The 22,614-nt window shown below is 41.8% G+C and overlaps 1 protein-coding gene across 6 annotated transcripts in view; it reads right to left on the bottom strand.

Annotated features, from left to right (window-relative positions):
• The window catches only part of Usp33 (ubiquitin specific peptidase 33), a 47,434-nt gene that overhangs the window by 5,382 nt on the left and 19,438 nt on the right, over positions 1 to 22,614 (bottom strand). For 2 of the 6 annotated variants that reach the window (NM_133247.3, XM_030252443.1), the window contains 14 exons: positions 21,909 to 22,022; positions 21,417 to 21,495; positions 19,586 to 20,000; positions 17,819 to 17,959; positions 14,738 to 14,850; positions 13,447 to 13,616; positions 13,251 to 13,345; positions 11,961 to 11,994; positions 9,347 to 9,392; positions 8,620 to 8,800; positions 7,596 to 7,722; positions 6,352 to 6,521; positions 5,244 to 5,325; positions 4,012 to 4,120 (listed from right to left, as the gene is read on the bottom strand). In NM_133247.3, the coding sequence (NP_573510.2) occupies positions 4,012 to 4,120; positions 5,244 to 5,325; positions 6,352 to 6,521; positions 7,596 to 7,722; positions 8,620 to 8,800; positions 9,347 to 9,392; positions 11,961 to 11,994; positions 13,251 to 13,345; positions 13,447 to 13,616; positions 14,738 to 14,850; positions 17,819 to 17,959; positions 19,586 to 20,000; positions 21,417 to 21,495; positions 21,909 to 22,022 (1,876 nt within the window). The remainder of the gene's footprint in view (positions 1 to 4,011; positions 4,121 to 5,243; positions 5,326 to 6,351; positions 6,522 to 7,595; positions 7,723 to 8,619; positions 8,801 to 9,346; positions 9,393 to 11,960; positions 11,995 to 13,250; positions 13,346 to 13,446; positions 13,617 to 14,737; positions 14,851 to 17,818; positions 17,960 to 19,585; positions 20,001 to 21,416; positions 21,496 to 21,908; positions 22,023 to 22,614) is intronic. The other 4 variants (NM_001252486.1, NM_001076676.2, XM_030252444.1 and 1 more) reach the window with 3 other exon arrangements.

The following is a 22,614-nucleotide window of genomic DNA, read 5'->3' as shown; positions in this document are numbered from 1 at the left end:
CTCTTACCCACTGAGCCATCTCACCAGCCCCCCAATGTTTTCACTACTAGTTCAGAAGTACCTGATGATCTGACTTCCTTTTATCCACAAGTGTGACCACAGTGACCTTTCAGTTATTCCCAAAAACCACCCTGATATGTTCCTGATTTCCTATCTTCTGCGCTTTCTTGCTCGCTCGCTCTCTCCAATTATTTTTGTGACTGTCCTCCCATACATCCTACAAGTCTATTATTATTACTATTATATTTACTTACATTTCAAGTGTCCCCTTCCTGGTCCCCCCTCCACAAACCTCTCACCCACCAACTCTCATCTCACCCCTCTAGTATCCCCCTACACTGGGACATCATGCCTCCACAGGACCAAGCACATCCCCTCCCACTGATGCCAGAAAAGGCAGTCTTCTGCTACATGAACCAGCAGATGTATACTCTTTGGTTGGTAGCTTAGTCCCTGGGAGCTCTGAGGGGTCTGGTTAGTTGATACTGTTGTTCTTCCTATGGGGTTGCAATCCCCTTCAGCTCCTGCATTCCTTCCTCTAACTCTTCCATTGGGGTCTCCAGGCTTAGTCCAATGGTTGGCTGTGAGAACCTGCATCTGTCTTAGGTGCTAGCAGAGCCTCTCAAGAGGACAGTCATGCCAGGCTCCTGTCTGCAAATATGTCTTGGCATCATTAGTGTGTGCGGATGGGATGGATCCCAAGGGGGGACAATCTCTGGATGGCCTTTCCTTCAGTCTCTGCTCTGTTTTTTTGTCCCTGCATTTCCTGTGAGCCTGGTTATGACAAGTCTTTCTTTTAACACCACCTCAACAGACCTATCTTGACCAACTCCTCACACTACTCTTGAGCTCTTTAACCCTTGTTCAACATTTTCCTTCTCTATGGCTTTTTTTAAGGGAGGGGCTAAGACAGTGTATCATGCAGCCCAAGTGACCTCAAATTACAGACACTCCTGCTTTTACCTCCCAAAGGCTAGGATTACAGACATGTGCTCATGACCCTTTGATATTTACTAAAGGCAAGCACTTTGAGGGCGAGAGTCTTCTTGGGACACTCAGAAGCTACTTACACAGGAACCATAAAACAGGGTATAAAAAATTCTGGGTCTATGTATGAAGGTACTAAAGAGATCAAGAACTGGGCGTAGTAATTTACAGTCTCTTTGGGTAGTGAATGCAGTGTGGTGGTGTATAAATATGCTTCGCCCAGGCCGTGGCAACATTAGGAGGTGTGGCCTTGTTGCAAGAAGTGTATCACTGTGTATGTGTGGAGGGGGCGGGGTGTAGGTGAAGGTTGTTGGCTTTGAGACCCTCCTCCTAGCTGCCTGGAAGATAGTTTTCTAACTGCCTTCGGTTCAAGATGTAGAACTCTTGGCTCCTTGTCCAGCACTGTGTCTACCTGGATGCTGCCATGCTTCTTGCCATGACAATACCTGACGGAGCCTCTGAACCTGTAAGCCAGCCCCAATTTTAAATGTTGTCCCTTAAAAAAGTTGCCTTGATCTCTTTCAAAGTGTCTGAGGTGTCTCTTCTCAGCAATGGAAACCCTAACTAAGACCTGCAAGAAGATCCAAAGTGCAAAGTCAGCTTGGGACACAGAGACCCTGACTCAGTAAGAAAGATCACCAATGAATAAAGGAACTTGCTAGCAAGCATGGAGAGCAGAACTGGATCCCTGTGATCCATACAGTAGGAGACAGCCAACTGCCACAAGTCACGTTGGTGTCCTGTGCTCACTTCATTTCCTCGGACTTTTAGTTCTTCAAACTGATCCTATCTGCTTTCTTAATTTTTCAGAAACTTCACTTAGTTTCCAAGCCACTGAGGTCACCTATTTCGTGACCAGGTCGTTACGATTTGGATGTTAAATGCCCCCAGGTTGCACCTAAAAATGGCAGCAGAACTTGGTATCAACAACATACTGCTGCTTTTGCATCATGCAAAATATAACAGGATTCATGGAAACTTGTATCAAGGTTATGGAAAGTCAAGGAAAGAAGGCAAATGTATGGCAGGGAGAGATCCCACATAAGGAGGCCATAAAAAGACTAGGTTGCATTTGGGATTCCAGGAGATGGGATGTTTGCCAGGAAAGCTGCTATCACTAGGTGCAACTAGCGCAAGACAGGTCAAATATGCCACGTGCAAAAGAGCATAATGCTTCAAACTCATCCATGATGGCGCACAGATTAGCAACCCATGACGTTATTAGGGGTGAGACTGTCTTCTATAGCGCAGACTGGCCTCAAACTAGTAGTATATGGCTAAAGATTATGTCAACTCCCTGACCATCCTACTTCTACCACAAGAGTGTTCTACACCAGGCTAAATGTGTTGTTTTGAGTCTTCCTAGATAACTGAGGTTAACTTCAAGTGTTCAGATTACAGAAATGAAGCCCAAATTCCTCAGAAACAGCTTTCAAATTCTTGATAGGGGCTGTACAGAGCCTAAACAGTTTGGTATTATTCAGGCCAACAGTACAGCACTTGTCTATCATGTATAAGGTTCTAAGTCTGATTTTCAGCATCAAACACATACACAAAACACACATGCATGTGTGTAAAAATTGTTCCTTTATAGGAATTTTACCACAGTCTATGTCCTCTAAAGGACTAATCTATCAGAATAAAGAGATCCACCCACCTCTGCCTCCCAAGTGCAGGATTAAAGGTGTGTGCTATCATTGGCCAATCTTGGCTGACCTGGAACTTGCTATATATACCATGATTCAAAATAAATCGAAGCTGGGTGTTTATTAGCTCCTGACTGTAACCCCACCCCTCATGAGTCCAATTAGGCAAAAGTATACACAAATCTCACCAACCTGAACACAGTGAAATCCTGTCTCAAAATAACAAAGGGACTAATGATAAAGTTTAATGACTGGACATGGACTTAACATGTGTAGGGCCCTGGTCAAAGCCCAACATCCCATCCCTCTTAGCCCCCCCTCCCCCCAGAAACATCCCGGAACCACAGCTGTGCAAACATCTTAAAGTCCTTAATACTAGGCAGGGGTGTACACGTTTAATCCCAGCACTCAGGAGGCAGCCACAGGTATATCTCTGAGTTTGAGGCTAACCTGATCTACAGAGTGAGTTCCAGGACAGCCAGGGTTACACAGAGAAACCTTCTTTCTGAAATTGAAAAACCACCAAACCAAAAAAAAAAAAAAAAGGGGGGGGGGGAGATTCTACCCTATTGCATTCATTGTAGCATTCTCAATGAATGATAAGTGACTACAAACTTGGTAACTAAAAAGGGAAATCTCTTTTCTCACAGTTTTGGAGACAAGAATCCAAAATCAGAGTAGTGAGGGAACTAGTCCCTGGAGACCCAGAGAGATCCCATGTCTGACTCCTTCAAGGAGCGACCTATAGCTGGGTCTTCCATCTCCACCTCCATCTTTCTTCCCACAGCATTTTCTTCCTCCTTTGTGTATCCTCTCACTGTCTCTTGAAAGGGACACTGACTGGATTTGGGTTCTGCATAAACAACTCAGTATGACTTCACCTCAAAATCCTAGGTAAAGTTTCTACTCAAGGTCACATTTGTCATTAAGGTCAATTCACAAAAGGCACAACATGGGAAACTCCTTTTAGGATCCAACAATCAGTCAGCTACAGACACTACTCACTATTTCCAAAACCTTTAGCCAGAGATTAAAATTTAACCTTACAAAGAAAAGAGCTAACAGTGAAGAGTGCTGAGGGCTCAGACCCTTCAAGAATGAAGGTTCAGGCTCCTGTAACAACCAACCCCAACAGCCACACCAGCTGGAGGCTACAGACAACTCTAGGGAGAAAACGTACAATCTGGGGAGTAAGACTTCTTGCCACGGCAAATGCATAGCAAACGGGAAGAAGAGAGGCTGAGGTGCGGTGGCCGGAGCAGGGTTGGGCGTGGCTATGCAGGCAGGCCCCTGCCATCCATCCCCCACCCCTCTGCTAACACCAGGCCAGCATCCTCAGCTGACGTCATCCACAGCGCCAAAGTGCTACTTCTTTTACCCGAATAAAAATTTCCAATTCGGTTTTTCTTCGTTTTTCAATCTTCTCTAACTCAATTTGGCAGGTGTGGCAGATGTAGAGATGGTTGACAGCAGGCCCTCCTCCATACCTAAGCATGAAGTTTAGGACAAAGTCACAACTTCAGGAAAAAAAAACATGTTCTAGGAAACTATTTCTAGCTCTTTGATCAATGTTTAAATTCCCAGTTACAATAAACCCTGAGTTTGACAAGGTGGCTCAGTGGGTCTTGGTCTCCTCAGGACCCACATGATGGAATCAAAGAACTCTCTCCCTCCAGCTGTCCTCCAAGTGCCACCCATGCTCTGCAGCACAAAAGCACATACACCAACTAATTTTTAAAAAATTATTTAAACAATAAATCCTACAGGAAGATTCTCAAAGTAATATGAAAAAAGTCGAAATATACAAAAAAAAGAACTCTCGATCTTATGTTTCGTCACCAAGTCCCTAACCTGCTTTACGTACATTTTAACATTCCCTTATAGCTACAACTTTCTCTTCCGCTATAGCATTAGAAACGACAGCAAGTGAAAGGGGCTCAAAAATTAGCACAAAATTCTTAGCTATACAAGCACAGACCCAGTAAGATTTTAATCAAATGAAGACTTCCCGTGCTCAAGTAAAAAGCACTTAGTGCATTTTTAATATTTAAAATGCTTCGTAGCAAAATAACATTGTAAAATAAGTAAGAATATCCAGTTTTGAGCTGGAAAGATAGTTAAGAGCACTGACTGCTCTTCCAGAGGTCCTGAGTTCAATTTCCACATGATCTGTAATGGGATCTGATGCCCTTTTCTGGTGTTTCTGAAGACAACTACAGTGTACTCACATAATATAAATAAGTCTTAGAAAAAGGAACTTCCAATTTAGTAGTATACAACTATGTGAACTTTTAGTACTGGGGAGATGTTACATCATTTAAATAAGGTACATAAAATTATATACCACAGTATTTCCTACAGATAATCATAAAAATTCCCACTATTTAGACTAAGCCCCACTGACTAAAAATCTCCCTACCCATACTTTAGAATGAATAAATTATGGAAAAAAATATCCTTTATACATATCAAATAACACACTGGGTATTTATGACATAATTCAACACTTCTGTAACTACTTTCAATTTGTTTTATGATTTTTTATTTTGTTTTATGATTTATTTTATGATTTTTTATTTTGTTTTAGGATTTTGGATTTAAAAAACAGACCTGCTATAGAGGTTATCCCAAATGTTCTGAGGCAGCATCAAAACTAAGTCTTCAATATAACTCGCTTTTCGTGGAGGAATACCTAAAAAATATTTACATGACTTTCAAAGGCGGTGCTTAAAATTAAAGAGCTTACTCAAAATAGGCAAGTATTCTCTCACACATAAAGTCATTTTTAATGGTAAATGGCCAATCCTCCACACACCCTCCCCGCTCCTCCCCACAGTCCTGCGGAGACAGGGGTCTTACTCCGTAGTTTAGGCTGGCCTCCAACTCATAGCAGTTTTCCTACCTCAGGCCCTCAAACACTGGGGTTACAGAATTATACATACAATCATATCTGTCTTTCAATCAATGTGCTTAAATCTCTCAAAAAAAAAAAAAAAGTAAGTGAAAAGAATTTTTAGTGACTGTGTTTCCTAAATGTATGAGCATACGTTTTGAAGTACACATCCAGTATTTTTATTTGTGTGTTTATTTGGTAGCACTAGGGTTTGAATCTAGCATCTTATACAAACTAACCATTCCATCAATCTCTGATCGCTCAGAATATTCAGAAGTATATAACGTTAGGTTTCTATATACAATACAGGGTATCTCCAGGCCCAGTAGCTTTACTACATAATTAACACTAGCAAGTCACCAACCATAAGGACAGCCAAACACAAGCCCACACAAGACTACTTATTACTCCAGGACAGACAGTGAAGTGTGAGGCACAGTTCACAAATCCTAAATATGCTTCCATACTTTTAAAAGTCAGCTCTTCATGAAGGAACTACAGATAAAGATGTCAGCTAAACCCAGCACACAGGAATGGCTCTCACCAAGGAAAGTGTATGTAGAAAGCTCACCCAACTGTAATTAGCCATCCATGTGACTGACTAACGTAAAATCAATGCTCTCCCGACACTGAAATAGTCTTTGGTATTCTTTAGCTCCAGAACTGGGTTTCACACAAGGCCAATTTCTAAAATCATAAGGAATTAAACACACTCAGCTCTAGATGGGGATGGACAATAATCAGGAGAGGAGACTCTTGATTCTTTCCTAATTGCAAATTAAACAGCAACTTAGTATCACTATTTTACCTAACAGTATTTCTTACCTCCATGGATACAGAGAAAATCATTATTTGAAATAGGGCCAGGTTCAGCAAAGGTCTTAAATTTATTCAACCACTGTCGAGATATGTAGAACTGAAGGAGGCTAGGTTCCATGATGTTCAACAAATTTGATATCCTCCGCCTCTCCTTTTGTGCCTCTTCACTGCTCTTCCTATTGAGGACAACGCTTCATTAACTTTAATGCACATTTTATTACAATAAACTAACAGCATGAGTCTTCTCTTCATTATTCGTTTTATCACATACTGTAACTGTGGACCTTATCAGCCCTAAGGAATTCCAAAAGAAACTCTCTGTCCTTCTGCTCAACCATTATGCATTACCCTAGGAGTCCCGCTGGATCCTACCCGTGAGTACCACATAACTACTGTACAATGTCGGCATCCGATATCAGGAAGATCAAGTCACTACGCTGCATTCTTGGTTCCTGTTCTAGTATTTAGCATTTTCTTAAAATACTGAAAAGTATCAAAGATTTTTATAGCATACTTAATTTATTATTGAATATTTTAGGGAAGAAATGTGGTAATTAATTCCAACTTTGTCTACTTTTTTTTCTTTTTAAGTAAAAACTAATCCTGGGCCAGTGAGATGCTCATTATGAAGGGTGCTTGTCACCAAATTGGAGGACCTGAGTTCAATTCCCAGAACCCACTTGGTAGAAGGAGAGAACCAACTCCCAAAAGTTGTTCTTTGAACAAATGAACTTTGGTGCATGAAGGCAGGCAAATACATGCATATACACATACACACATACATACATGTTAAAGAAAGAAATGAGGGCTGGAGAGATGGCTCAGCAGTTAAGAATACTTACTGTTCTTTGGAGGAACTGGGTTAGATTCCCAGAACCTACATGGTGCCTCACAACTATCCATAACTCCAGTTCCAGGAGATCTGATGCCCTCTTCTGACCTCCTCTGACACCAAGCACACATGTGGTGCACACACATACATACATGTAAAATACCCATACATATAAAATAAATAAAAATTTAAAAATAAGTACTTAAAAACAAACAAAAACAATGTAAAACACACTATGTCCCTTTGCTTCTCTATGAAGTCCTATTTTCTGAACAAAGTACCATTCTGTAAACAGCTTCTCTCTCTTACTCATGAGCGTGCACAGCACTTCTAATCTTCACCCATAAGCCCCGAAAGTCTCAGAAGCACAAATCCTTAAGAAGACAGTCTTCCCACGGTCATGACAGTTCCCCGTCACCTGTAGAAAAGGACGTAGGCCTCGGCATTCTGTACAGTGGACTCTGAAACTTCAGTGACGCTCTGGTCATCAAACTCATACCACAGGTTATTTAAATTGTTTCGGCAGTAGGCAATGTAGTGCCCACCTGTAAGGCAGGAAAAAGCGTGTTACGGTGCTACGTGTCAGACCGCAGAGCAGCTGAAACACGTCACAGCAGTTGTCTGTGCTCTGATTATTTCAGTCTGCACTCTCAGCACTACCACTGTAAGACAGGAAGCACAAGTTTAATCATTTCTTTTTGTCTTGAGAAAAGATCTCACTATTGTAGCCCAGGTTGGTCTTGAACTGACAATCCTCCCACCTCAGCTTCCCAAGAGTGTTCCGCCGCACACACCTGAGGTCATGCAGCTCTGAAAAGCCTTGTACAAAACAAAACTCGCCATGTTATGGTTTTTACCATTTGTCCTTCTAACTTTAATTTCAATTATTCCAAATAGTCTACGGAAAAATATTTACTGTCTTAAAATTTAACATCTGAAATGCTTCCTCTAACACTTAATAATTGTACAATTTATGGGTTAGAAGATTGTAATTCCATACACACACACAAATAATTCATGCAACGTTATAAAATATCTTAAACTCGGGGAGATTTTTATCTCACAGTCTCGTTTTTATTTCACAGTCTCTGCTACCCAGGCTCCTTGAACTTGGCAGGCATTCAGGTTTGCCAATAAGATTAAGTTAGATTGCTAATCTGTATTACAGGTACCTGTTTCAACTAGCTGGCATTTTTGGGGTCTGGAATTCCTAATCCTCCTGCCTCAGGCCCCTGAGTACCGGAACAATAGGTGCGTGCCCCCACACACAGGTATTCTCCTAACTGTGTGTTATTACTTTGTGTTGTCTGCTGTTTTTCTAATAATAAGCACTGAAACCTGTTTTTAAATTTTTCTCCCTTTGGTCAAGTGGGGCTTATTTAAGCAATCAACTTGGATACATGTTTTTTAATCACAAACAAATATCAAGCCATTGTACTCACTACTTGCAGTCCCATGGTGACAGATGACTGACAGGAGATCATATGTCACAATCTGAGCTGGGCTGTCCTTTGCAAGAAATGGCTGAAGATCGAGGCCTTCCAGGGGGAAGGAAACATGGGTGCTAATTTTGGTGGAAAACATCAGTTCATGTCGAAATCTTTTAAGGTGGATACACAAAATCTAAAAGAAGTACAATTCAACATCCAAATTACTCACTAGAAGAGATTGTAGTGGTTGAAACAAAGTACACTCAAGTTTTATTGTAAAAACAAGAAAATGTGGCATTCTCATATAAAATTACATTCATTTAAATGTTTATTTTAAAATAGTTATTTCAATTGGGGGGACTGGGGGCTTTCCCCCCCCCCCATTTTAAAGAGACTAAGTCTTACTATATAGACCTGGCTGGCCTGGAATGCACAGAAATTTGCATAGCCACCATGCCTGGCCCATTTTATATTCTCAATTAGAGTTTATGAATTAGTTAAATCATAAATATCCCCCTGAATTCTGACCTGATTCCAGACACATCTGTCATGTGGCAGAGTGAGCATGGCTCTTCCAAAGCTCAATGCCACCGGCTGTCTAGCTGTAAACTTCAGACTTGCAGAGCCCTGCGCTGTCTGGTGAAATGCTCAGCACACTGTTAGATGGTGTTATATATTCAACCCAACCTCCCACAGTGAGTCCTAAACAGCTTATAAACGAGTAACAATGAAGTCATACCTCAGGAAACTTCTGTACTTTACAAAACTTTACTCCATTCCTCAACCTAAGGATAAAAAAGAAAAGCTAAAAAAATCTACAAAACACTTATTATATTTAAATGGATCACAAAAATATCTTTCAGAAAATGTCAAGAAAGAATCAGAATAACAATATTCCTGAGTTATATTATATATTTATACACTAAATAATCAAACAATAAAATAGCTCTTAGTATAAAAAATTAACGTATACCAACATATCACTAATTAAAAGTTAAGTCACTACACAATACTTTGATTAAAAAAGAATTAGGGACTAGCTATGTGGTGCCTTAGCTCCCACCCAGCACTGCGCAGATCAAGCATGGCAGCACACACCTATACTCAGTACTCAGCAGGTGAAAGCAGGAAACTGTGAAGACCAAGGTCACCCTCAGCTCCATTCCAAGCTCAAGGCCAGCCTGAGCTACGGAGGTCCTGCTTTTTAAAAATGAGCATCAGTGAGCAGTGGTGGCGCACGCCTTTGATCCCCACACTCAGGAGAGAAGAGGCAGGGGCAGGTGGATCTCTAGGAGTTTGAGTCTAGCCTGGTCTACAAAGTGAGTTTCAGAACAGCCAGGGCTACACAGAGAAACCCTGTCTCGAAAAACCAAAAACAAACAAACAAAAAATCAGCATGAGGTAAGGTGCCACTGTCTACAATATGTCTACAATATGTTTATAATATGCAGATATTAAGTAAAACTCATAGTGTAGAATCCAAATCTTCTTCAAGATCTGTAACTCAAGTTCATATATTCTTATTATTCTTTTTATTTTGCCTTGAAGACAATAACGTCTTGTTATAAAACCCAGGCTAGGCTCAAATGTATAGTCCTCCCACCTCAGTACTGATAATATCAGCATATACCACTTACCACTACACGTGGGTTTAAAACCATTATTTTATTTGCATGCTTGTTTGTTTGTTTATAATTTTGTTTCTGTTTCTGAGACAGGGTCACTCTACATAGCCCTGGCCTTCCTGGAACTCACTGTGTAGACCAGGCTGGCCTCGAACTGGCAGCGAGACACTTGCCTCCTGTTGCTAAGAGCCAGGATTAAAGGTGTGGGCCACGCCTGGGCCATGACATAGTATATAAGCATCACACCCAGCCTGAAAACCTTCACTCTTAATATTAGGAAAATGTGGGGGGCCAAAGAGTGATTATTTCAAGTAATCAATATTGGGACTGAAGAGATGGCTCAGAGGTTAAGAGTACTGACTGATCTTCCAGAAGACCCTGGTTCAATTCCCAGCATGCACATGGCAGCTCACAACTGTCTGTTACTCCAGATCCAGGGAACTGATACCCTCACACAGACAGACATGCAGGCAAACACCAATGCACATAAAACACTTTGTTCAAAAGAAGCCATTAAATCATCAATATCAACGTGCACTTGACAGATGTGTACTTGGCATCTGGGGTGAGCACCCGCTGTCTGCTTTCTGTCTGTTTTCCTCTGCCTGAAATGTCTGGCGCCTCTTCAGCTCAGTCTCTTTTTAACTGTCATCCAGGACTTCCAGACAGACTGAGAAAACAAATCTTTCCATGTGAGTAAGAGGGGTGTGTGTGTGTGTGTGTGTGTGTGTGTGTGTGTATGTAATTATTTATGTTTACATTTACCGCCTCCATTCTGTCATAAGAAGGACCAACCGCAGAAGTTAAGGTTTCGCCGTTGTTCCTGGCAGTAGCTGAAAGTCTGTATGAAGGCCAGCTGTCTGGACTGGAGAGAATGCTCGGCCATTAGGAACACTCACTGCTCTTGCAGACACAGGACCTGGGTTTACTTCCCAGCATCCAGACGGAGATGGCTCACAACCATCTATAATTCCAGCTTCAGGGGATGTGGTGCCCTCTCCTAACCTCCATGGGCACTGGCCACATGCTGTACATACACACATGTAGGCATACTCATACACGTCAAATAAAAATTAAATCTTGTAATACAGGTATTCCAAAAAAAATTTCAATTCCCTCTACATCAAAAATATTTGCTTTATCCAGCCTATTCCATTTTTCTGATATCACCAAGAAGCGTTTTTGTTTTGTTTTGTTTTTTGCTGTAGCTGCTGACTTCTAGCTGGCCTGGAACCCAGTATCTATATGAAGTTGGCAGTTTTCTGGGCTGGGATTAAAAGGCGTGCTCCACCACACCCAAAAGAGGTTTTTAAAAGTCAAAATTATTACAAGACAGAAAGGAGAGCTGGAAGTGGATATAAAGAAAACGAGGCTTAACTGTTCTGTTCTGCACCCATAACAGCAGATACTGTGAGCATAGGGCAGCCTCTCTGAAAGGTCCACACATCTTCACCTTTCACTTCCCTGGTGCTACTGTTACCATAGTAATCCGACAAAACGTCACTTTGTTTCATGTAGAGTTAATGCAGACTCAGATACTTCATTCTTTAAAATCCTCACATTTATTAATATATTACATCAGGCTATTAAACACTTAATTTAAACATGGTTTACAAAATAATCAACCTGACTTTTCTAAAGCATCAAGTAAAACTACCTCCACATGCTCAGCTCAGATAACCGAGAAAAATCTAAACTAGGAAAGTGAAAGTGATGGCAGCTACTCACTTTTTGCATTTTTCACAACTGTACATGTTGTCACCTGCGAACAGAACAGGCCTAGTCATTCAGCTAATCCCAGCAAACTGGTCTGCAGTTCCCAACGTCACAGTACAGGACAGTGACCAGCCCGTTACAGTGACATTACTTCCCCACAGTCACACCCTCCCTCTCCTTTTCAGTTTGATGGACTGATTTAAAAACAAGTCTCTCCATTTATTCCCTGAACAGAATTTACTATACCTGCCACATGCCAAGCATGGTGTGGGCACATGAGAAAAGTGGATGACTCTAGTGTCAATTTTGGAACTGTGATTTCCTTTTAAAAAAATAGATATTATAAAAATATGTTTTCAGCCGGGTGTGGTGGCGCACGCCTTTAATCCCAGCACTCGGGAGGCAGAGGCAGGCAGCTTTCTGAGTTCCAGGCCAGCCTGGTCTACAGAGTGAGTTCCAGGACAGCCAGGACTATACAGAGAAACCCTGTCTCCAAAAACAAAAACAAAAAAAAAAAAAACAAAAAACAAAAACAAAAACAAAAATATGTTTTCATGTTAATCCCAGGTGTGGGGCATGGGGCTGTTTCAGATTGTCCATAGCAGTTGACTATAATTTGCCTCATGCTCTGGAGGGGGCATGATTTTGCCAGCTGCAGATGTTTCTGCAAGTGGGTAACGTTTGGAATTCTGGAGACTTTTCAGAGGGTATTTAATGCTAGGCCCCTAGAGGTGGGAGTTACATTGGTAGGTTGTTGTTTGGTTGTTCATTACTGTTGGCCATGCACAAAAAAGAAACAAGAAAAAAGAAATTAGATGTCCTGACTCCAAAGATCACAGCTGTCCCAAGTAACACCCCTAAATAGCAGGAAGTAGTCTAACAACAACATGGCCCCTTTGTGGCCCTGACCTTATTCAGGGGTCTCTTTCCTCTCTACTCTTGTCTCTCTTCTCTAGTGTTAGGGGCTTGAAAGGATAAAAAATGGTAGAATAAAAAAGAACCCACAAAGTAGCCAAGAACATCTGCACAGGACCTTTAATGATGGTGCAGATGTAAAGACAATTCAGGACACATTTTACATTCCTTATCTTCCTTGAGTTCTACGTCCTCAGAATCACAGAACTTCACGGTGTGTCATTTTGTATTACAGAAATCTGTATAAATCCCTTCAGGGCAGGACTTTCCTAATGCTATTTCAGCTGCCACTGAAGATGCCTCCACCGTGACGTATCACACAGCACTGTCTCACTGACCAAACATGGAGCGCCAGACCCACCTACAAAAGCCAGCAAAGCTCCTTACCTTTAAGTTCATCTCTGGCGAAGAAGGCAGCAAGACAATCTTGCAAGGTAACTACTGGACCCCAAAACCAGCTAGGGACACATGAGACAACAAACCTGAAACATCATTGACAGAAGAAAAAGGCAGTGTTCTGCTAGTACAGCAGAAGCAGCAGCATCAACATCAATGAAACCAAGCAGAGAAAGTAAACACGCACCTCTTCACATACTCCATGAAGAAAGCTATCCACCCCTGCGGGGCGTACGCTTCACCACATGACCCTGCTTTGACTATAGTTGGGTGACTGGAGGAGTGCAGCTTAGCCAGGTCCTCCTTGCCAGGAATCGGCAAGGACAGATCCTGAAAGGTCTCGAGGGTTATAGACACCTGCAGGTGTTTGGTTTTAACAGGATGGAAAGAATCCAGTACAGTTATTTACAGGGTTAGATTTCTTCCAAAGATGAAAGCAAATTATTATAATAAGCAAATATAAACAACGAACAGGTTTTAGAATACTACAAATAGAAATGAGCCTCGTTCACTTTGTACCAGGTACTATTTCAAATATAATCTTCCTACAAACCATTAGTACTCCTGCAGCTCAGAGATGTTACAGTGGTAAGCAGCACAACGGATCCAGCTCCTGGCCCCAGAGACTGACATTCACACTCTTTTTGGGGGGTGCTGGCAGGGACTGGACCTTATTATATGCTATATCATCCAAGCTGTTCTCAAGGCATTCTCTCCCCTTAGCCTCCAAAGTAAAGTACATGAAAGTGCAGGCTGTTTAAGAGGGGTGAAGAGAAAACCAAATCTGACATCAACCAGCACTTCACAACAGGGATGCATCATGGGAAATACTCTGTTTCAGCAACCATGGAGTAAACGCCACACTAAGATGATGACAATACCCTCACTAACAGAATCCTACATGACAGACACATGCAGTCCTTAACTGTCCTTAACATTTGACTTAACATTATAATACAATAATTGAAAGTTGATCTCTCTCATTTCTGAGACATTAGTTCTCAAAAAAAATTAAGAAATCCTGAAGGATTGGGTGTTAGTCAAATCCTCATGATAATTTATGTTTTGAGATAAGACCTTATTTATGAATTTGGCATTATTATTGGAGCATCTATCATTTACAAGCTACCTGCAGAGGCAAATAGAAGAAAACACTATCTGCCTTTTGCTTGTGATCACAAGAGTTTCTGGGCATACCTAATTTCATCAGCCTTGGGAGAATAAGCACTGTTAACAATTTCTTGTTGCCAAGCAACTTCTCATCTTTACATGTAACCAAAACAGACAAAGAGCCCATGGTCCTTCACAAAGGATGTGGGTGGCACTTTTACTCTACATGGAAACTTGATGTATAACTGACACACAAGAAATGCATGCGTGGTCCACAATAGCAATAAGCTATTTAATTCTTCCTATCTCCAGGTTTTTAAAAATAACATCTGACAGAAGCGTCCTGTGCTGTGGCACCCCATACTCACCCTATCGCACGTCAGACACTGTACCGAGCTAATGACTGTTCCATCGAATATGTCGGAGATGACACTTCTGTATTTCTTATGCTGCTTTTTCCTCTTTGCAGATGTAGACTGAGCTAGGATTGAGAGACAGAACATTCCAAAGAATCAAGTTAGTTCCTTTTTTAATTGTTTTGGGATTTTGTTGTCTGAGGCTCATGTAGTTCAGGATGGCTCTGAGACTGACTGAATTCCTGGTCCTCTTCCTTCCATCTCGTATGATACTGGGCTAGAAGAACACTTCCATGCTGGCTTTCCCTAGAATATTTCCTTTTTAACTGTACTTATCTATTACAGTGTCTAAGTATGTGTCTGTTGCATGTACATCTGTGTGCCCATGGAAAGCAGAAGAGGGTATTGGATTCCCTGAAGCTAGAGTTAGGAGCAGTTTAAAGTTACCTGATATAAACGCCAAGCACTGAACTCTGTACACTCTCTTACCCACTGAGCCATGCTATACTCAGCCTACAGTATGTTCAGCAGACAGAAGCACTTCCTGTCCAACCTCAGACTTGTGTTTGATTCCCAAGACCCACAGAATGGAGGAAGAAAGCCAACAAGTTCTCTCCTGACCTCTACAAGTATGCTGTGGCATGTGCACCCACACCCACACGCATAAGTCAATAAACATAAAAAATAATTACTGTACCATAAAGGAATTCAAATACCACTCAAGATTATCACTTTAGGGCTCTAAAGATGGCTCATTTGCTGTTCTTCAGAGAACCGGGTTTTGGTCCCTAACGTCTACACAAGGCATCTCACCAAGGGATCCTACATCTTCTCCTGGCTTCATAGACACCCAAACACACGCAGCACATGCACACAGAAACACGCTTATACGTGAATAAAAGTAAAAAAAAAAAATCTTAAAGAAAAAGATTGGTGCCGGGTGGTGGTGAATGCCTGAATCCTAGCACTTTCAAGGCAGACAAAGGTGGAGTTCTGAGTTCAAGGTCTGCCTAGTGAGTTCCAGGACAGCCAAGGGTATACAGAGAAACTTGTCTCAGAAAACCAAAACCAAGAAAAAAAATCATTAAACAGAGAAGCCAATCAAAAACCAAGTAAGGCTTCAGCTGGCTTTAGATTACTTGTGATTTTTGGTCACATAAAATGTGCATAGGGGAATATAAAAACAATCTGAAATTAATTAATAACAACAGAAACAGCACAATGCTCTCGTCATTTGTTCTATGTGCAAAAGGAGGAGTTGGCCCCATCACTGGGATATTTATGACCCACAAGACAAAGGAAGAGGATGGAGCTGGGAGAGGAAGGTAAAGCCTAAGGGCAGAGCAGGGTCCTGCTGCACACTGTCCTTTGGAACAACATTCCAACTGCACTTGCTGTGAGTGAGGTGTGCTGTATACACGCCTCTGGTTTGTCCACCTACAGATACAATCTAATCTTTCCTTAAATCTTAATAAAGCCCTTTGCCAAGACTCACTGCTTCTTTTACAGATGATGTCTTGGTTTTGTGTATGGGAGTGAATGTATATGAAGTACAGAGGTCAGAGGACAACATGGTGAAGTTAGTTAGTTCTTTCCTTTTATTTTGGTTGTGGATTCTTGGGATCAAACCTGCGCTGTCCAGCTTATCCAGCAAGCACTGCTATCCTCTGACCCACCTCTCTGCCCATGTTTCATGTCTGTATACAGCAAGTATTATCTACTGTAAGAAAACCTTTAAGGCCTCCAGCTGTTTCCTTGTTCAGGTTTGAGACAGGTTCTCATTATGCAATTCTAATTGGCCCTTAATCCCCTATTTAGACCATACTGTCCTTGGACTGAGCTCCACACAGATCAACCTTCCTGTGAGTACTGGGATTAAAGGCATGCACTACCACATGGGGTCCTCTCGACGTTTTACAGTTTAATATTTTATAATGCTAACATTTTGATACAAAGCTGGTGGTAATGCAGAATGATACAGACATTCTGGAAGACAGGCAGTTTTGTACAGTGTTGAGCATGAAATGAACATAAAACCTAAGAAATAGGGGCTGGAGAGATGCCACAATGGTTAAGAGCACTGGCTGCTCTTCCAGAGGACCTAGGTTCAATTCCCAGCATCCACATGGCTGTTCACAACTGTCTGTAACTCTTTCAGTTCCAGCCCCGAACAGACAGACAGACAGACAGACGGACATTTAGGCAAAGCAATAATGCACATGAGATTAAAGATAAATAAATTATCTTAAAAACCCAGGAAATACAATTCTAAGACCTGACCTCTGATCAAAGAAAAACGTAACATCATATAAAAACTGTACATATATGTTTGTAGCAGTATTATTTATAACTGCCAAAAACTGGAAACAATTTAAAAAATCCTTTGATGAATGAATAAACAGTGGTTTGGTGACACAAATGAAATACAACTTGGTAAGGAAAAGAAACAAAGTAAGCGGACATACAACAATGCAGCCAATTCTTAACTCCATTATGCAACACGAAAAAGGTCTGCTTCTTAGCGTGTGTACTGTGTGGCATCATTTACATGGCACCCTGGGGACAGGGAAACCATCAGGAGTAGCAGGCCTTAGGGCACATTAGGAACAGAGTATCAGTGTGGCAGGCCTGAAGGGTAGTGACAGTCTAATGATGGAACTGTAGGACAGAGTGGGCTAAAGGGCACACAACTTTCAAAGGATGAATTCAGAAGGCTGGGAAGGCTCAGCAGTTAGGTATATATGCAGGTTTTGTTCCCGGTAGCTAGATAATGATTCATAATCATGTTTCAGTTCCAGGTGATCTCATGTCCTCTTTTAACCTCTGTGTGCCCCAGGAACACGTGATGCACATACATACATACATGCAGGCCAGATACTCATATGCAAAAATAGTATTTTAAACTATTAAAAAAACCTAAACCTTAAATACAGAACCACAGACAAAAAAAAAAAAAAAAACCTAATCATGGTTGTATAGTTCTGTCAACTGTACGAGAACACACATCCCCTACCTCTCTATCAGCATCAACATCAGCAGCTCAAACCAGTTCCACCCTTAGGAGCTGAGGACCCGAGTTACGGGACCGTTTACCTTTCTTGTGTGGAGGCGACAGTCCTGGCCACAGACTGCCTAGCTTAGGAGGGCTTGCTGATAACCGTGGACTAACACTTTCATTTGAAGGAAGGATCTGTGACGTAGCTAGGTCATTCAGATGGACATCAGTGATAGATTCTGTAAAATTTAAATGTTTACTGTTACCTTCAATTAAAATTATAAATGAAACTACTAAGTAGTTATAGTCCCCATACTCATTAATGTTAATTAACATAGAGATTCCAGATACAAATGCAATGCATATACATGCATGAAGCCACAACACTCACACACAAATAATAAATACCAACTTAATTCAAACAAACAGGAAAAAACTCTCAAGCATGACTAATGACCAGCAAAGACTTGGCGCTGAGAGCTTCACTAACTTTCCAAAGGAGCAGCTAAGGCTCCGGAGGCTGGCTAACCCTTCCTGGAGGGACGCTAAGGCTCCGGAGGCTGGCTAACCCTTCCTGGAGGGACGCTAAGGCTCCGGAGGCTGGCTAACCCTTCCTGGAGGGACACTAAGGCTCCGGAGGCTGGCTAACCCTTCCTGGAGGGACACTAAGGCTCCGGAGGCTGGCTAACCCTTCCTGGAGGGGACAGCAAGGGGTTTAGATCTTGTCAACTACATGGTCTTAGTCATAGTTTTTACCCAAGCTTTAAAGCAGATTAATTTCACTTCACTATCTAGTACCGTATGTTAAGAACAAACCCCACAAGCAAGTGATCAAGGCCCAGTTTGTCCCTGCGTCAAGCTTCCCTCGGCCTCTGACAAGGAAGTCTACCATCAGAACTGACGGTCAGGCAGGCGCTGGCTCAAGATCTTCTATCCAGAGTGGACAGAGCCTGAGCACCCCTGGCTTTGTGTCCTGGGCAGCCATGAGGCAGTCTGCAAGGCAGCCTCCAGTCTTCCTAAGGCAAGGAAGTACTGTTCAGGGCAGAACTGGGATGCACTCAGACACTTCAAGTGCCAGTGTTCTCTTCAACAGTCCTGTCATTTCCTGGCCACTGAGTCACAGTAAATTAGATGACTTTCTAATCATCTAATTTTAGAGAATTCAGAGTAGTCATCAAGGTACGTTAACCCCTAAAGTGATAAATATGGTATATAAAACAATCCAACTCATGTCTTTCATTTTGGTATTTTCCTTCTCAAAAGGAATACTGTCCAATATAATGCACCTTAACGAGGTTCAGGTACACATTAGCTATGTGTACAGTGCAAACCACTGCAGGAATAACCTGCATGAGAGAAAGTCGGGAGTTGTGGTTTTCTCAGGATCTCAACAGAATTTGCTTGAAATAAAATGGAAAATTCCAAAGAGACTAATTTTATAGACTATGATGTAACCATAAAGGAATCCTGATGCGCTCTTCCATACCAAAATTAAATAAATATATAAATAATAGAAAAAAATGAATTCCTAAGAAATGAGCTACAAAATTATCTTACTAATAGTTTCATAATTTTATGATTTTCACTTAACATTTCAAGAGGATAGCATTAAACTGCAAGTCTATTAATGAAAAGTCCCCAAAGCCAGATATAGTAGCGCACACCTTTAATCCCAGCATTCGAGAGGCAGAGGCAGGCAGATGTGTTTGATAGCCTGGTCTACATAGCACGTTCCAGGCCAGCCTAGTAAGTAAGTAAACAAATAAGTATGTAAACAAACAATAAGTGGATGAGTTGTTCCAAAAGTGACCGTTAAGTCTGCACACGACACTCTAGCATTGCACAGTCCGATTACTAATCGTTACCTGAGGCTCTGCCGTGTATCTGCACTTTGACGGTCTCCTGGCTGTTTAGGTCAACTGTTTCACACACTGTGTCCCTGTCTTTGTCCAGTTCTACATCGGCATTTGCCTTGTTGATCTTATTGCACACCTTCTCTTTCTGCCAGTCTTTGGCCATCTCCAGGTCATCCTCGTCCTGGATGAGCATGGTGGTCTCATTGCTGTCCTCAGGAAAGCCTTTGGAGCCACTCTCATTTTCTGCTTTCTCGCTGCTGCTACAAGACTCGCACGACTGAAAATCCACATCTGACTGGCTCTTCTCTTCCTCCACCGTCTCCTCAGAAGTTAGTGTTTGAGGCTCTTCCTCCATTTCCATGACCTGCTCCTTCAGCTCCTCATGAAGCAGGTCCATTAGACAGCGAAGGAATTCCTGGGCATCCTAGCACACCAACAAAACCACATTACCAGTGTACAGCAAATGCCCGAGGGAACCTAAGAGGCAGGAATGAATCAGCTGTGTATGGTACCACACTAAATAGGTACACAGCCCCATGCTTTGTAACGAAACTAGATGGAACAGAAAATAAGGATTTTCCTCAAGTGATAATCAGTTTAGAAATATGTCCTAAAAAATAAGTTATTATGGAACTTGGATTTAAGTTAGAGCTTTTCCCATCCATGAACTGTATCTCAAAGAAAAGTTGTTGATAGACCCACAAGAACTTATTTGATAATATAATTCCTGAGCTGCAAAGATGGCTCAGTAAAAGTGATTACCATGCAAGTCTGACCACCTGAATTCAATCTTCAATCTCTTGAACCCACTTCACAAAGTCATTCTCTGACCTTTACACATGTGGTGTGGCATGTGTATACTGCCCCTCCTCACACACAAATAATGCTTAATAAAAGAATTAAAAATGCAAATTTCAGAGCTCCAACGTACAGCTCAAATTATAATGTCTAGAGATCCAGAACTTTATATGGAAAAAGTTAATAGGAAATAAGTAATGGTTTGAGAAAAGAGAAATGTTGTGAGGACCAGCTATAAATTGTCAAGGTATTACAGAAAACTAAAATGACTGAAGCTGCCCCATGTCACTGAGAAAGCACAGAGAAATTAGACGGTGCAGTGCGTGGGAGGACACTTGCCTGGCATCCAACAAACACTGCACTCACTCACTGGATCCACAGAAACGCAAAACTAAACAGCCGGGTGTGGTGGGGACACCTCTGTGGTCCCAGCACATGAGAGGCAAAACAAGAAGGGTCGGAAACTTAAGGCTGTCCTAAACCACAGAGAGGCCAGGGCTACAAGAGACCCGGTCTCAAAAACCCAAACACCAAAGACACAAAGGAGCAATGATCAAAGAGGGAAATTGGGAAATAAAAAGTGTAATAACATTTTCTACTTTTTAAAGATTACTACAGTGGAGACTGAAGAGGAAGCTCGGCAGTTAAGAGCACTTGTTAGTACAGATGGTCAGGGTCAGTTTCCAGCACCTAGATGGTATGGCTCCCGGTCGTGGGTAACTCCAGTTCCAGGAAATCTGATGCCTTCTTCTGGCCTCAACAGGCACCAGGCACACATGGGGCACAGACGTAAACACAGGCAAACACACTTATACAAATAAAATAATGTTTTTAAAATTTTAAGAGCCGGGCGTGGTGGCGCACACCTTTAATCCCAGCACTCGGGAGGCAGGGACAGGCAGATTTCTGAGTTCGAGGCCAGCCTGGTCTACAGAGTGAGTTCCAGGACAGCCAGGGCTATAGAGAAACCCTGTCTTGAAAAACCAAAAAAAAAAACAAAAAACAAAAAACAAAAAATTTAAAGTTTATAGGAATAACTGACCTGCTGAGAATAACCTCGAAAAGTTGGATTTACAGTTTTAATTCCTTGGAACAGATTAGCCGGCACAACAGATCCTGGCCTGAAAAAGAAACAGTTTTAAACAGATATTTTTGTAGTTTTAATTTTTTAAAGAATTTTATTACTCTCATGCTGCATAATATTTTTTTTAAATGTAACTTCATAAACAGTTTTAAAGCAAAACTAACCTAATATGCAAATAATTACCACTCCACTAAGCCACAGGGCCCAGGCAGCTGGTAGGCCTCCTCTCCTAGTCTGGGAAGGCTCTGCTCACTGCATCTCAGGAACAGGCGTCCGCAGTCTCCATGCAGCCAGCTGACACTGGCAATGGCCTCAGCCCCCGCATCTGCATTGCAGTGCAGTGACCTAACGCAAATACCCTTTCCACATTTGTTTCACCCTCTAAACAGTTCTACTTTCTTTCCATACTCATAATATGTATTTTTAAACACAACTATATTAAGTACATACCTGCTCTTGTGCCACAACTCGGTCATTAGTTTGAGATAACTTTTACAAATTGCTGGTTTCTTATCTGTTCTAGCCAGTCCTCCACAATCAAGAAAGAACTGTGTCAAAGGTGGGCTAATTTAAAAAAAGAGAGCAATGTCAGAGTGGGATCAAGGCTGAATTCTCATTGCTTTCCAGTTGCACAATGATTGACAGCACACGTCAACCTCTCCGTTAGGTCTTTGCCCCTTTACGATCTGACAGTCACTCCTTTCTATCACTAATAAGTTTAACAAATCATTTTTGGACCCACCAAATCAGGGTTCCCCTGATTCTGAGTGCTGAGATCAGAGGCTTGAACCTTGACCCAATATCTAATTTTTTTTTTAATAGAGTCTTGCAATTGTGCAGGGCGGCACATACCTGTAATTTCAGTACTTAGCAGACAGGGCCAGGAGGAACAACCTGAGTTCAAGGCTAGCCTGGGATACACAGAGAGACCTATCTGAAGTAAACAAGCAAAGAAGGAGGTATAGAAAAGACAGAGAAGGATTAAGTCAGGGTAAAGAGAGAAGGAAAGGGCAGGCGGGTAGGAGGGACTGCTATGCATCTGAGGCCATTCTGCCTCAGCCTCGCTCGCCCTGCTTACAGAAGTACAGAGCTCCTAGACAAAGCTCAGGCACTGTATGTGCACTGCTCTGGCACTGTATGTACTTCAGGCACTGTA

This window comes from Mus musculus, chromosome 3 (assembly GCF_000001635.26).
Source record: "Mus musculus strain C57BL/6J chromosome 3, GRCm38.p6 C57BL/6J".
Lineage (NCBI taxonomy): Eukaryota > Metazoa > Chordata > Mammalia > Rodentia > Muridae > Mus > Mus musculus.
The sequence above is the reverse complement of the archived record's forward strand: the minus strand, read 5'-3'. Positions and strand labels throughout refer to the sequence as shown.